Source organism: Oncorhynchus keta, chromosome 21 (genome assembly GCF_023373465.1).
Source record: "Oncorhynchus keta strain PuntledgeMale-10-30-2019 chromosome 21, Oket_V2, whole genome shotgun sequence".
Taxonomy (NCBI): domain Eukaryota; kingdom Metazoa; phylum Chordata; class Actinopteri; order Salmoniformes; family Salmonidae; genus Oncorhynchus; species Oncorhynchus keta.
In genome coordinates this window covers 56,689,901-56,703,486 of record NC_068441.1, presented here as the reverse complement: position 1 = coordinate 56,703,486, position 13,586 = coordinate 56,689,901, and the positions used below count along the sequence as shown (strand labels likewise).

General features: G+C 38.1%; 1 protein-coding gene across 50 annotated transcripts in view; it reads right to left on the bottom strand.

Annotated features, from left to right (window-relative positions):
* Positions 1-7,490, bottom strand: part of dennd6aa (DENN/MADD domain containing 6Aa) — a 118,690-nt gene extending 111,200 nt beyond the window's left edge. For all 50 annotated transcript variants that reach the window (XM_052474430.1, XM_052474437.1, XM_052474443.1 and 47 more), the window contains exons 1-3: positions 7,130-7,490; positions 6,858-6,896; positions 6,719-6,761 (exon numbers count right to left, since the gene is read on the bottom strand). In XM_052474430.1, coding sequence (XP_052330390.1) covers positions 6,719-6,761; positions 6,858-6,896; positions 7,130-7,357 — 310 coding nt within the window. In that variant the 5' untranslated portion in view covers positions 7,358-7,490. The remainder of the gene's footprint in view (positions 1-6,718; positions 6,762-6,857; positions 6,897-7,129) is intronic.
* Between the last annotated feature and the right edge of the window lie 6,096 nt (positions 7,491-13,586).

Sequence of the window (13,586 nt, the reverse complement as noted above, 5' to 3'; positions counted from 1 at the left end):
ATCAACCCAATACAATGTGCCATTGCTTTTTTTGATTAATTCATTATCAATGAGCATGTGAACATTCCAACCCGTCTCAACATTATTATTATTATTATTATATATATCAGCCTGCGAACATTTTATTGCATAGTCCCAGTCGTTATTAGACAGAACATCGCGGCCCGCGGGGGAAAAAAAACAAAACAATGTGTGGTTCACAGCAAATCTAAAAATCACATTTTCCCTAAACACAATGGTTTGTCTGTCTGTTTGTTGTAGTGAATTACAAAACTAAATGTAAGTAAATACACAACATCTAAAGTTGCCTTACCAACATGGCTCCCGACCTCCAAGCCATAAGACTGGTGAACCTATCAAACCCAGACCATTTGGATTGACAACTGTTTTATGTTGCCCTGACATTATGCCCACACACTGGACTCTACCCCCCTCACTGGACTCTCACCCCCCAACTACTCTTAACCCCCTACACACACTGGACTCTATACTAGGATCATCATCAACTAGCACGGGATGCTAATAGGACTAGGATCATCATCAACTAGCACGGGGTGCTAATATGACTAGGATCATCATCAACTAGCACGGGATGCTAATATGACTAGGATCATCATCAACTAGCACGGGATGCTAATAGGACTAGGATCATCATCAACTAGCACGGGATGCTAATAGGACTAGGATCATCATCAACTAGCACGGGTTGCTAATATGACTAGGATCATCATCATCAACTAGCACGGGATGCTAATATGACTAGGATCATCATCAACTAGCACGGGATGCTAATAGGACTAGGATCATCATCAACTAGCAAGGGATGCTAATATGACTAGGATCATCATTCAACTAGCAAGGGATGCTAATATGACTAGGATCATCATCAACTAGCACGGGATGCTAATATGACTAGGATCATCATTCAACTAGCAAGGGATGCTAATATGACTAGGATCATCATTCAACTAGCACGGGATGCTAATATGACTAGGATCATCATCATCATCAACTAGCACGGGATGCTAATATGACTAGTATCATCATAAACTAGCATGGGATGCTAATCTGACTAGTATCATCATCATCATCAACTAGCACGGGATGCTAATATGACTAGGATCATCATCATCATCAACTAGCACGGGATGCTAATCTGACTAGTATCATCATCATCAACTAGCACGGGATGCTAATATGACTAGGATCATCATTCAACTAGCACGGGATGCTAATATGACTAGGATCATCATCATCTAGCACGGGATGCTAATATGACTAGGATCATCATCAACTAGAACAGGATGCTAATATGACTAGGATCATCATCAACTAGCACGGGGTGCTAATATGACTAGGATCATCATCAACTAGCACGTGGTGCTAATATGACTAGGATCATCATCATCAACTAGCACGGGATGCTAATAGGACGAGGATCATCATCAACTAGCACGGGATGCTAATATGACTAGGATCATCATCAACTAGCACGGGGTGCTAATATGACTAGGATCATCATCAACTAGCACGGGATGCTAATATGACTAGGATCATCATCAACTAGCACGGGATGCTAATATGACTAGGATTATCATCAACTAGCACGGGATGCTAATAGGACTAGGATCATCATCATCAACTAGCACGGGATGCTAATATGACTAGGATCATCATCAACTAGCACGTGGTGCTAATATGACTAGGATCATCATCAACTAGCACGGGTGCTAATATGACTAGGATCATCATCAACTAGCACGGGATGCTAATAGGACTAGGATCATCATCAACTAGCACGGGATGCTAATATGACTAGGATCATCATCAACTAGCACGGGACGCTAATATGACTAGGATCATCATCAACTAGCACGGGACGCTAATATGACTAGGATCATCATCAACTAGCACGGGACGCTAATATGACTAGGATCATCATCAACTAGCACGGGATGCTAATATGACTAGGATCATCATCGTCAACTAGCACGGGATGCTAATATGACTAGGATCATCATCGTCAACTAGCACGGGATGCTAATATGACTAGGATCATCATCAACTAGCACGGGATGCTAATATGACTAGGATCATCATCAACTAGCACGGGATGCTAATATGACTAGGATCATCATCAACTAGCACGGGATGCTAATATGACTAGGATCATCATCAACTAGCACGGGATGCTAATATGGACTAGGATCATCATCAACTAGCACGGGATGCTAATATGGACTAGGATCATCATCAACTAGCACGGGATGCTAATATGACTAGGATCATCATCAACTAGCACGGGATGCTAATATGACTAGGATCATCATCAACTAGCACGGGATGCTAATAGGACTAGGATCATCATCAACTAGCACGGGATGCTAATATGACTAGGATCATCATTCAACTAGCACGGGATGCTAATATGACTAGGATCATCATCATCATCAACTAGCACGGGATGCTAATAGGACGAGGATCATCATCAACTAGCACGGGATGCTAATATGACTAGGATCATCAACTAGCACGGGATGCTAATATGACTAGGATCATCATCAACTAGCACGGGATGCTAATAGGACTAGGATCATCATCATCAACTACCACGGGATGCTAATAGGACTAGGATCATCATCAACTAGCACGGGATGCTAATAGGACTAGGATCATCATCAACTAGCACGGGATGCTAATAGGACTAGGATCATCATCAACTAGCACGGGATGCTAATATGACTAGGATCATCATCAACTAGCACGGGATGCTAATAGGACTAGGATCATCATCAACTAGCACGGGATGCTAATAGGACTAGGATCATCATCAACTAGCACGGGATGCTAATAGGACTAGGATCATCATCAACTAGCACGGGGTGCTAATATGACTAGGATCATCATCAACTAGCACGGGATGCTAATATGACTAGGATCATCATCAACTAGCACGGGATGCTAATATGACTAGGATCATCATCAACTAGCACGGGATGCTAATATGACTAGGATCATCATCATCATCAACTAGCACGGGACGCTAATAGGACTAGGATCATCATCAACTAGCACGGGATGCTAATATGACTAGGATCATCATCAACTAGCACGGGATGCTAATATGACTAGGATCATTATCAACTAGCACGGGATGCTAATATGACTAGGATCATCATCGACTAGCACGGGATGCTAATATGACGAGGATCATCATCAACTAGCATGGGATGCTAATATGACTAGAATCATCATCAACTAGCACGGGATGCTAATATGACTAGTATCATCATTCAACTAGCACGGGATGCTAAATATGACTAGGATCATCATCAACTAGCACGAGATACTAATATGACTAGTATCATCATTCAACTAGCACGGGATGCTAAATATGACTAGGATCATCATCAACTAGCATGGGATGCTAATATGACTAGGATCATCATCAACTAGCACGAGATACTAATATGACTAGGATCATCATCAACTAGCACGGGATGCTAATATGACTAGGATCATCATCAACTAGCATGGGATGCTAATATGACTAGGATCATCATCAAATAGCACGGGATGCTAATATGACTAGGATCATCATCAAATAGCACGGGATGCTAATATGACTAGGATCATCATCAACTAGCACGGGATGCTAATATGACTAGGATCATCATCAACTAGCACGGGATGCTAATATGACTAGGATCATCATCAACTAGCACGGGATGCTAATATGACTAGGATCATCATCAACTAGCACGGGATGCTAATATGGACTAGGATCATCATCAACTAGCATGGGGATGCTAATATGGACTAGGATCATCATCAACTAGCACGGGATGCTAATATGACTAGGATCATCATCAACTAGCACGGGATGCTAATATGACTAGGATCATCATCAACTAGCACGGGATGCTAATAGGACTAGGATCATCATCAACTAGCACGGGATGCTAATATGACTAGGATCATCATTCAACTAGCACGGGATGCTAATATGACTAGGATCATCATCATCATCAACTAGCACGGGATGCTAATAGGACGAGGATCATCATCAACTAGCACGGGATGCTAATATGACTAGGATCATCATCAACTAGCACGGGATGCTAATATGACTAGGATCATCATCAACTAGCACGGGATGCTAATATGGACTAGGATCATCATCAACTAGCACGGGATGCTAATATGGACTAGGATCATCATCAACTAGCACGGGATGCTAATATGACTAGGATCATCATCAACTAGCACGGGATGCTAATATGACTAGGATCATCATCAACTAGCACGGGATGCTAATAGGACTAGGATCATCATCAACTAGCACGGGATGCTAATATGACTAGGATCATCATTCAACTAGCACGGGATGGTAATATGACTAGGATCATCATCATCATCAACTAGCACGGGATGCTAATAGGACGAGGATCATCATCAACTAGCACGGGATGCTAATATGACTAGGATCATCAACTAGCACGGGATGCTAATATGACTAGGATCATCATCAACTAGCACGGGATGCTAATAGGACTAGGATCATCATCATCAACTACCACGGGATGCTAATAGGACTAGGATCATCATCAACTAGCACGGGATGCTAATAGGACTAGGATCATCATCAACTAGCACGGGATGCTAATAGGACTAGGATCATCATCAACTAGCACGGGATGCTAATATGACTAGGATCATCATCAACTAGCACGGGATGCTAATAGGACTAGGATCATCATCAACTAGCACGGGATGCTAATAGGACTAGGATCATCATCAACTAGCACGGGATGCTAATAGGACTAGGATCATCATCAACTAGCACGGGGTGCTAATATGACTAGGATCATCATCAACTAGCACGGGATGCTAATATGACTAGGATCATCATCAACTAGCACGGGATGCTAATATGACTAGGATCATCATCAACTAGCACGGGATGCTAATATGACTAGGATCATCATCATCATCAACTAGCACGGGACGCTAATAGGACTAGGATCATCATCAACTAGCACGGGGTGCTAATATGACTAGGATCATCATCAACTAGCACGGGATGCTAATATGACTAGGATCATCATCAACTAGCACGGGATGCTAATATGACTAGGATCATCATCAACTAGCACGGGATGCTAATATGACTAGGATCATTATCAACTAGCACGGGATGCTAATATGACTAGGATCATCATCGACTAGCACGGGATGCTAATATGACGAGGATCATCATCAACTAGCATGGGATGCTAATATGACTAGAATCATCATCAACTAGCACGGGATGCTAATATGACTAGTATCATCATTCAACTAGCACGGGATGCTAAATATGACTAGGATCATCATCAACTAGCACGAGATACTAATATGACTAGTATCATCATTCAACTAGCACGGGATGCTAAATATGACTAGGATCATCATCAACTAGCATGGGATGCTAATATGACTAGGATCATCATCAACTAGCACGAGATACTAATATGACTAGGATCATCATTCAACTAGCACGGGATGCTAAATATGACTAGGATCATCATCAACTAGCACGGGATGCTAATAGGACTAGGATCATCATCATCATCAACTAGCAAGGGATGCTAATATGACTAGGATCATCATTCAACTAGCATGGGTTGCTAATATGACTAGGATCATCATCAACTAGCACGGGATGCTAATAGGACTAGGATCATCATCATCAACTAGCATGGGATGCTAATATGACTAGGATCATCATCAACTAGCACGGGATGCTAAATATGACTAGGATCATCATCAACTAGCATGGGTTGCTAATATGACTAGGATCATCATCAACTAGCATGGGTTGCTAATATGACTAGGATCATCATCAACTAGCACGGGATGCTAATATGACTAGGATCATCATCAACTAGCACGGGATGCTAATATGACTAGGATCATTATCAACTAGCACGGGATGCTAATAGGACTAGGATCATCATCAACTAGCACGGGATGCTAATAGGACTAGGATCATCATCAACTAGCACGGGATGCTAATATGACTAGGATCATCATCAACTAGCATGGGATGCTAATATGACTAGGATCATCATCAACTAGCACGGGATGCTAATATGACTAGGATTGTGCCTTTGGCTGATGGACAATGAAAGTTGATTTGAAAACCAATAGAACAGGAGAGAAAGTGGTCTCAGTGGCATATGGAAGTCAATCAAATAATTGCCTCCAATGGTCGGATTTTACTCTGAAAAAATATGCTATTTTTAAATCATGGGAATAAAAACTGCATGAAACTTTATTTAGACCTTTTTTGTCAGTAAATACATGCCGAGGCGGCAGTTATGACGATAGTTACTCATCGAGACTCCGTACTTTGCGAAGTAACGACCGTATTGACATTATTAATCTGGTGAATTGCAAGTTAACGACCGCTTCCTTGGTTTAAAGGAAAATCGTCAAATTCAACGTTTCCTGTAAACCCAGATCCCTATAAACCCAGATCCCTATAAACCCAGATCCCTATAAACCCAGATCCCTATAAACCCAGATCCCTATAAACCCAGATCCCTATAAACCCAGATCCCTATAAACCCAGATCCCTATAAACCCAGATCCCTATAAACCCAGATCCCTATAAACCCAGATCCCTATAAACCCAGATTCTGGTTCATGAGAGACTATGAAGGAAGGAGCTTACCTGAGTTGGAGTCTGGGAATGACAAGTAGCAGATACTTGTTTTCTGGAACAAAAATAAGGTGACAGTTTATTTGATGTGACGTTTCAATACAATACAGTCAGTGTGATACAGGAAGTTACTTTTGAAAACATAACTTGCCTCCTTCTCGGATAGTTTTGAATGGTGTGGGTAGATGACCTGCAAGAGAGAGAAACAACAGTTGGCTAGCTAACGTAGCTGTTAACGCGGATAGCTAGCTAACTAGATGCTAACTGTATAACGTTACTTTAAATGCCAATAGCTTGCTAAAGAACATTAGCCAGATATATAGTTAGCTATGACTAACACCATTAGCTAGTGAGCCAGCTAAGCTTTAGCTATCCATCTAACGAATTGACAACAAGCAGAGAAAGGTATTTATTTCACTGTACCTCCACCGCCTGGCCGAGTTCTAGATCAAACCCGACGACACAGATACAGTGTAGCCAGGCAGAGAAGCGATCCCACGGGAGGAGAAGCGGGTCCGTGTCCTCCTCTCCTCCAGGCCCGACGGTTAATGTTATTTCTTCAGCTGGAGAGATGCTCACATCCTCGTCTCCAACCTCTTCAGGCTCTGCGAGTTGCTCCTCTATCTCCTCGGAGCCCTGCAAAGCCATCATGAAACCCGACGGTGGAAATTGCTTCCTTTAGATAACTTTTATACTGGTCACTTTATTCTTCGATAGCAAGCTAACCAATGTACCCCACACGTTAAAAAAAACAACCCACGTAGTCCGGCGTCGCTACGCTACGTAAGTACGTAACGTTCCAACCAGAAATGCAGTCGCGGCACAAGCCCACTAGTCAGCGCTACAATCATGGGCGTTTTTTAAAACTGTTAACACATTTGCAAAACAATTTTTATTAACATTTATCAACAAAAAATAGAGGAATAGTCACACATGCAAATAAGCATACAAACAAACTATTTACATTGCCAGGAATCCTAAACAAACAAATCATATTAATTAAAAATACAAGAAGTTTTAATTGCCTTTTTGTAGTGCCATATTGTTTAAACTAATTTATAAAGTCAAAAAGTTAGGTTTTGAATTACATTATTTGCATTTGTGAATGTGAAATATACCTAGTATTATTATCAGTTTGATTAAATATACTACATCTTTATGTCAGAATTTCTCAAATAAATTATTATATCAAAACGATTAAATAGTACAACCGGTTCTATTAAAAAAATAATAATAATAATCTGTATGTCAAATCCAAAGCATTCTACTATAAATACAGGCAAAAAGCAAATGCAAAATGGTCTCCTTCTCCATTCCACAGAAATCACAGTTATATTCAATATTCAGCTTGAATCTTTCCAAAACATGTTTCACAGGATAAATGCTATGTAACATTTTAAATGAAACTTTGTTACTGATACAATATTTGTTAGCAATTTTCCATGAATTCCCCCATTGTATATCCCCATAGATATCTGACCAAAATAATCTTGCTGAGGGAATTGTAGTATCACAAACAATATTCCCTAATCTGTTTATTACAACATTTATCTTTGATGATAATATTTCCAATTAATATATTTTCATGTAAATCTATGTTACTTACATCAACCACAGAGGAATCTAAAAGAGATATAACACCCCTTGGAATTGCATCAAAAACTATTGCATATTATTTTGGGGTTATTGGAATTTTAAACTTATCAAGAAATGCCCCATATGAGAGTAGATATCCATCCTTGTTCAGTAACTGACCAACCAAAATAATTTTATTCTCAAACCAGTTATGAATCGTAAATCGTATATCTTTGTTGTTCCATATAAAATTGTGTTGATTTGCTAACATCCAAGCTAAAATTGCCTGCTTCTAGAATTTGGCCAACTTTACTGGGATTTTATCAACATCAAAATTACAATGAAGCAAAAATTCTAAACCACCAACTGAGTCAAATAAATACTTAGGGAAGACATTCCAGATACTGTTCTGGTTCATAACATACTTCAGAATCAAATAAATACTTAGGGAAGACATTCCAGATACTGTTCTGGTTCTTAACATACTTCAGAATCAAATAAATACTTAGGGAAGACATTCCAGATACTGTTCTGGTTCTAAACATACTTCAGAATCCAATAAATACTTAGGGAAGACATTCCAGATACTGTTCTGATTCTTAACATACTTCAGAATCAAATAAATACTTAGGGAAGACATTCCAGATACTGTTCTGGTTCATAACATACTTCAGAGTCAAATAAATACTTAGGGAAGACATTCCAGATACTGTTCTGGTTCTTAACATACTTCAGAATCAAATAAATACTTAGGGAAGACATTCCAGATACTGTTCTGGTTCTTAACATACTTCAGAATCAAATAAATACTTAGGGAAGACATTCCAGATACTGTTCTGGTTCTTAATATACTTCAGAGTCAAATAAATACTTAGGGAAGACATTCCAGATACTGTTCTGGTTCATATTTCAGAATCCAATAAATACTTAGGGAAGACATTCCAGATACTGTTCTGGTTCATATTTCAGAATCCAATAAATACTTAGGGAAGACATTCCAGATACTGTTCTGGTTCATATTTCAGAATCCAATTAATTTAAAAAGTATTATTTAGAGTATTGAAATTTAAAACCTCAAGACCTCCTTGTTCTTGATTATTAGTGAGAATATATTTCTGTAGATAGTCAGGCTTGTTCCTCCAAATAAAATGATAAAGAATCTAATCTAAGTCCTTTACAATTTTAGTGGGTAAGTCAAGTGATAACGAGACATAAACCAATCTGGATAACCCTTCAGCTAACCCGACCATATAACGAAATATCTCTCATCAAGTTCAATTTCTTCTTTGTTTTCTCATTAATGGGGTTAAAGTTCAATTCACTCATTTGTTATTCATCCTTGCATATAACAATTCCAAGATAAATAATCGTATCTTTAATTGGGATGCCATATACTTCCTGTAAAACACAGTCCTTGAGTGGAAATAAGACTGACTTATTGATATTAATTTTCAAACCCGAAACTAAGGAAAAGTCTTCAATACAGGAAACTGCTTTAGAAACCTCATTCCTTACCACCTTATTCCTTAAAAATATGGTGGTATCATCAGCCAGTTGACATAGTTTAAATTCATTGCCAAGTGCTGAACCACCTTGAAAATTCCCTTTCTTGATATGAAGAGCCATTATTTGAGTAACCAATACAAATAAAAATGGGCTAATTGGGCAGCCCTGCCTAATACCATGCCCAATATCAAATCTTTGGGATGTCCCGTGAGCTAGTTTTACAGAGCTAGTACAATCACTATATAAAGTTTGGACTGCTTTCAAAAAAAGTCACCAAACCCCCAAAAACATATTGCTTTGAAGATAAACTCATGTTCTACAGTGTCAAAAGCTTTATAAAAATCAACAAACATAAGAAAACTATCATCAAGGATGAGGTCATTATAGTCAATCATATCTAAGATCAACCTGATGTTATTACGAATGTGTCGATCCATGCATAAAACCACATTGTTCTTCATCAATTATATGACGCAAGCCTTGTTTCAACCTCTTAGCAAATACAAGGGCAAATAATTTCCCAACATTATTCAACAGGCTAATAGGTCTCCAGTTGTCTATATAAAGACTATCCTTATTAGGTGTGTGAATCAAAGTAATTACACCTTGCGTTAAGGAAGCCAGTAACTCCCCTTTTTCTATTGATTCTTGAAACATAACAAGATTGAAAGGAATCAATGTATCATTGAATGCTTTATAAAACTCTCTTATTAAACCATACTTTCCGGGGTACCTATTGTCCTTAAGGCTTTTAATACTGTATTTTATCTCAATTTCAGATACCTCATCATCACAAAAATCCTTGGAATCATTATCTATTTTCATAGCAATTTTTGCCACATTGTCTAAGAAAAGATCCATATTGGAAGTTGGCTGGGCTGATATACAGATTCTGATAAAACTGGGCAACATACTGAGAGATTTCTTTTGGATTTTCATTGGGAGTATTATTAATCATTAATTTAAAAAAGGAAGACTTTTCCTCTTTCCTGTAACGGTTCTCTTCTATCTCCTCCTCTGACGAAGAGGTGGAACAAGGATCGGAACCAAAATGCAGCGTGATGATTTTCCTCGTAGATACAGTCTGACTGCATTTGCAATGATGATAACTCCAGTAATTCCTGATTAGTTAGTTCCGTTTTTTTTGTATAATACATTATTCCCTTTATGATGTCATATTCTTTCTCTCTCTTGGCACGAGCAATTTCTTTCCCCATTGAAATACCCAAAAGCCTTATATCATATTATGTAATATCATATTTAATTTGCTCCCAGTAACTTCCAAACAAAAATAAGAATTTGTTCTTAACTGACTTGCCTAGTTAAATAAAGGTAAAATAAAAACTTCTCTAGTAAATTCTTGTTAATTTTCTATTAATCTTTACTAACTTTTTGTTGTTGACAAACCATGCATATTTATCTTTATTGATATCCCTTTGTGGTGTGTTAAAATCGATGGTTCAATCGAGACTGTATCAACCTTGTCGGCCATATCTACAGATATCAGCCAGAAATCAATATGGGATTGTATAGATAAATCTTTGGTCCTCCATGTAAACATAATCTTATCTGGCTTCTTATGTCTCCAAATATCTAGAACACCTACTAACCTTAGACATATATTCCTTATCTCACAAACATAATTACTATCCTTAGGAGGCCATCTATCTAGATTATCATGTAATACTGTGTTAAAATCTCCACCCCATATTACTTTGGCCAATGGAAATGTATACATTTGACTTATTTTCCTCTGAATGTCTCTAAATAAAATACAGTTACTTGACATGTTATTGGAAGCACAAGTATTTGAACGTGGTTGACCTCTACCAATAGTATAATCCATCTCCCTGTATTATCTGCTTCTTGACTCAATATATGACCCTTAAAGTTGCCTTTTAAAATAGCGACACCTGCTGAGCGATTAGTACCAAATGAAAACCAAATATCATTCCCCCATTGACACTTCCAAAATGCAGTATCAGGCATGAGTCTCTTGAATTAAATAAAAGTCGGCACTCTTAGCCTTACAATACAAAAATAAATATTTCCTTTTCAAAATATTACGGATGGCATTAATAGAAAAAACAGGAATGGACACTTACTATCACAGTGACTATATGAAGAATATTAAACTTGTACACGTTCACATGAACCAGGGTCTCACAAAAAGAAAAGTTCTTACTAGTTGCAAATAAAAACAGTCCTTTGCACCACACCAAGTAGTTGATCTAAATTATATATATATATATATTTTTAAAATATAATTGCAACTAACATTGTACCATAGATTAGTAAAACAAATAGCCGTCAAGCTAACATTAAGTGTCAGTGCGAATTTCCCTGCCATAAAAAAATATATATAAAAAAGAGTTTGGCTCAGACAAACAATGCTCTTTCCTCAAGAAATATCAAGTTTTATCAGATGCAAATAAAACTCAGTCCTGCACAACTCACTTACCACGGCCGGTTATGTGGTTTTGATTGGCTAGAAGTGTCCTCATCTGTAGTCGATTTCTTTGGCTCTTCGTTTAGTTGCAATTTTTGCCATTCTCTGCATTTATGCAGTAGCATCAGACCATATACCTCAATGTTTCAGTAAATAAAATACATTGTAGTAATTAGGGGCTACAGAGTGGCGCAGTGGTCTAATACACTGCATCTCAGTGCTAGAGGTGTCACTACAGACCCTGGTTTGAATCCAGGCTGTATCACAACCTGTCGTGATCGGGAGTCCCATAGGGCGGCGCACAATTGGCCCAGCGTCGTCCAGGTTAGGGGAAGGTTTGGACGGGATAGGCCATCATTGAAAAATAAGAATGTATTTTATTATTATTATTTATTTTAATTTTATATTATTTATTGTAATTGACTTTCCTTGTTAGATAAAGTTACAACTGTCCCCCCCTTTTACTTTATCTAACTAGGCATGTCAGTTACAATAAATATAAACGTTAGCTTTCTTACATGGCACATATTGCACTTTTACTTTCTTCTCCAACACTTTTTTTTGCATTATTTAAACTAAATTGAACATGTTTCATTATTTATTTGAGGCTAAATTGATTTTATTCATTTATTTATTAAGTTAAAATAAGTGTTCATTCAGTATTGTTGTAATTGTCATTATTACAAATTAAAAAATACCTTTATTTATTTTAAATCGGCCGATTAATCGGTATAGGCTCTTTTGGTCCTCCAATAATCTGTATCGAAAAATCCTAATCGGTCGACCTCTAGTACCAAGGTTGTAGCGTCGTACCCAAGAAAACTTGAGGCTGTAATCGCTGCCAAAGGTGCGTCAAAGTTCTGAGTAAAGGGTCTGAATACTTATGAAAAATTCACAAATTTCTAAAAACATGTTTTTTGCTTTGTCATTATGTGCTGTTGTGTGTAGATTGATGAGGGAGGGGAACACTCGGTGGTAACTACTGCCTTATCTTTCATTTAATTGTATTTAATTTGTTGAAATAAAAAAAATCCTATAATTGCAAAACCCTGCATCATGTAGGTCGAACACTGCATCAAAACACAAAACCATGTTTTGTGACATCATGAGATTCATGATCATAATCTAAGGGCAAATCCTTTAATTCCTCTATTAGCCACAACACTGGCAAAGCAATGAGATTACAGAGAGGAGGAGTCCAAGACCCTGGTGAATCCCAGAATGACTGTGACAGCTGTTATCCATTCCCCAAAGTCATCCCAGTCTCTATTTTGGAGGTTTGTGAGAGATTTAGGGCCAGGAAATGTGCTATGTGGTTTACTTAGGGCCTTGAGTTTTTCCTAGCTACTT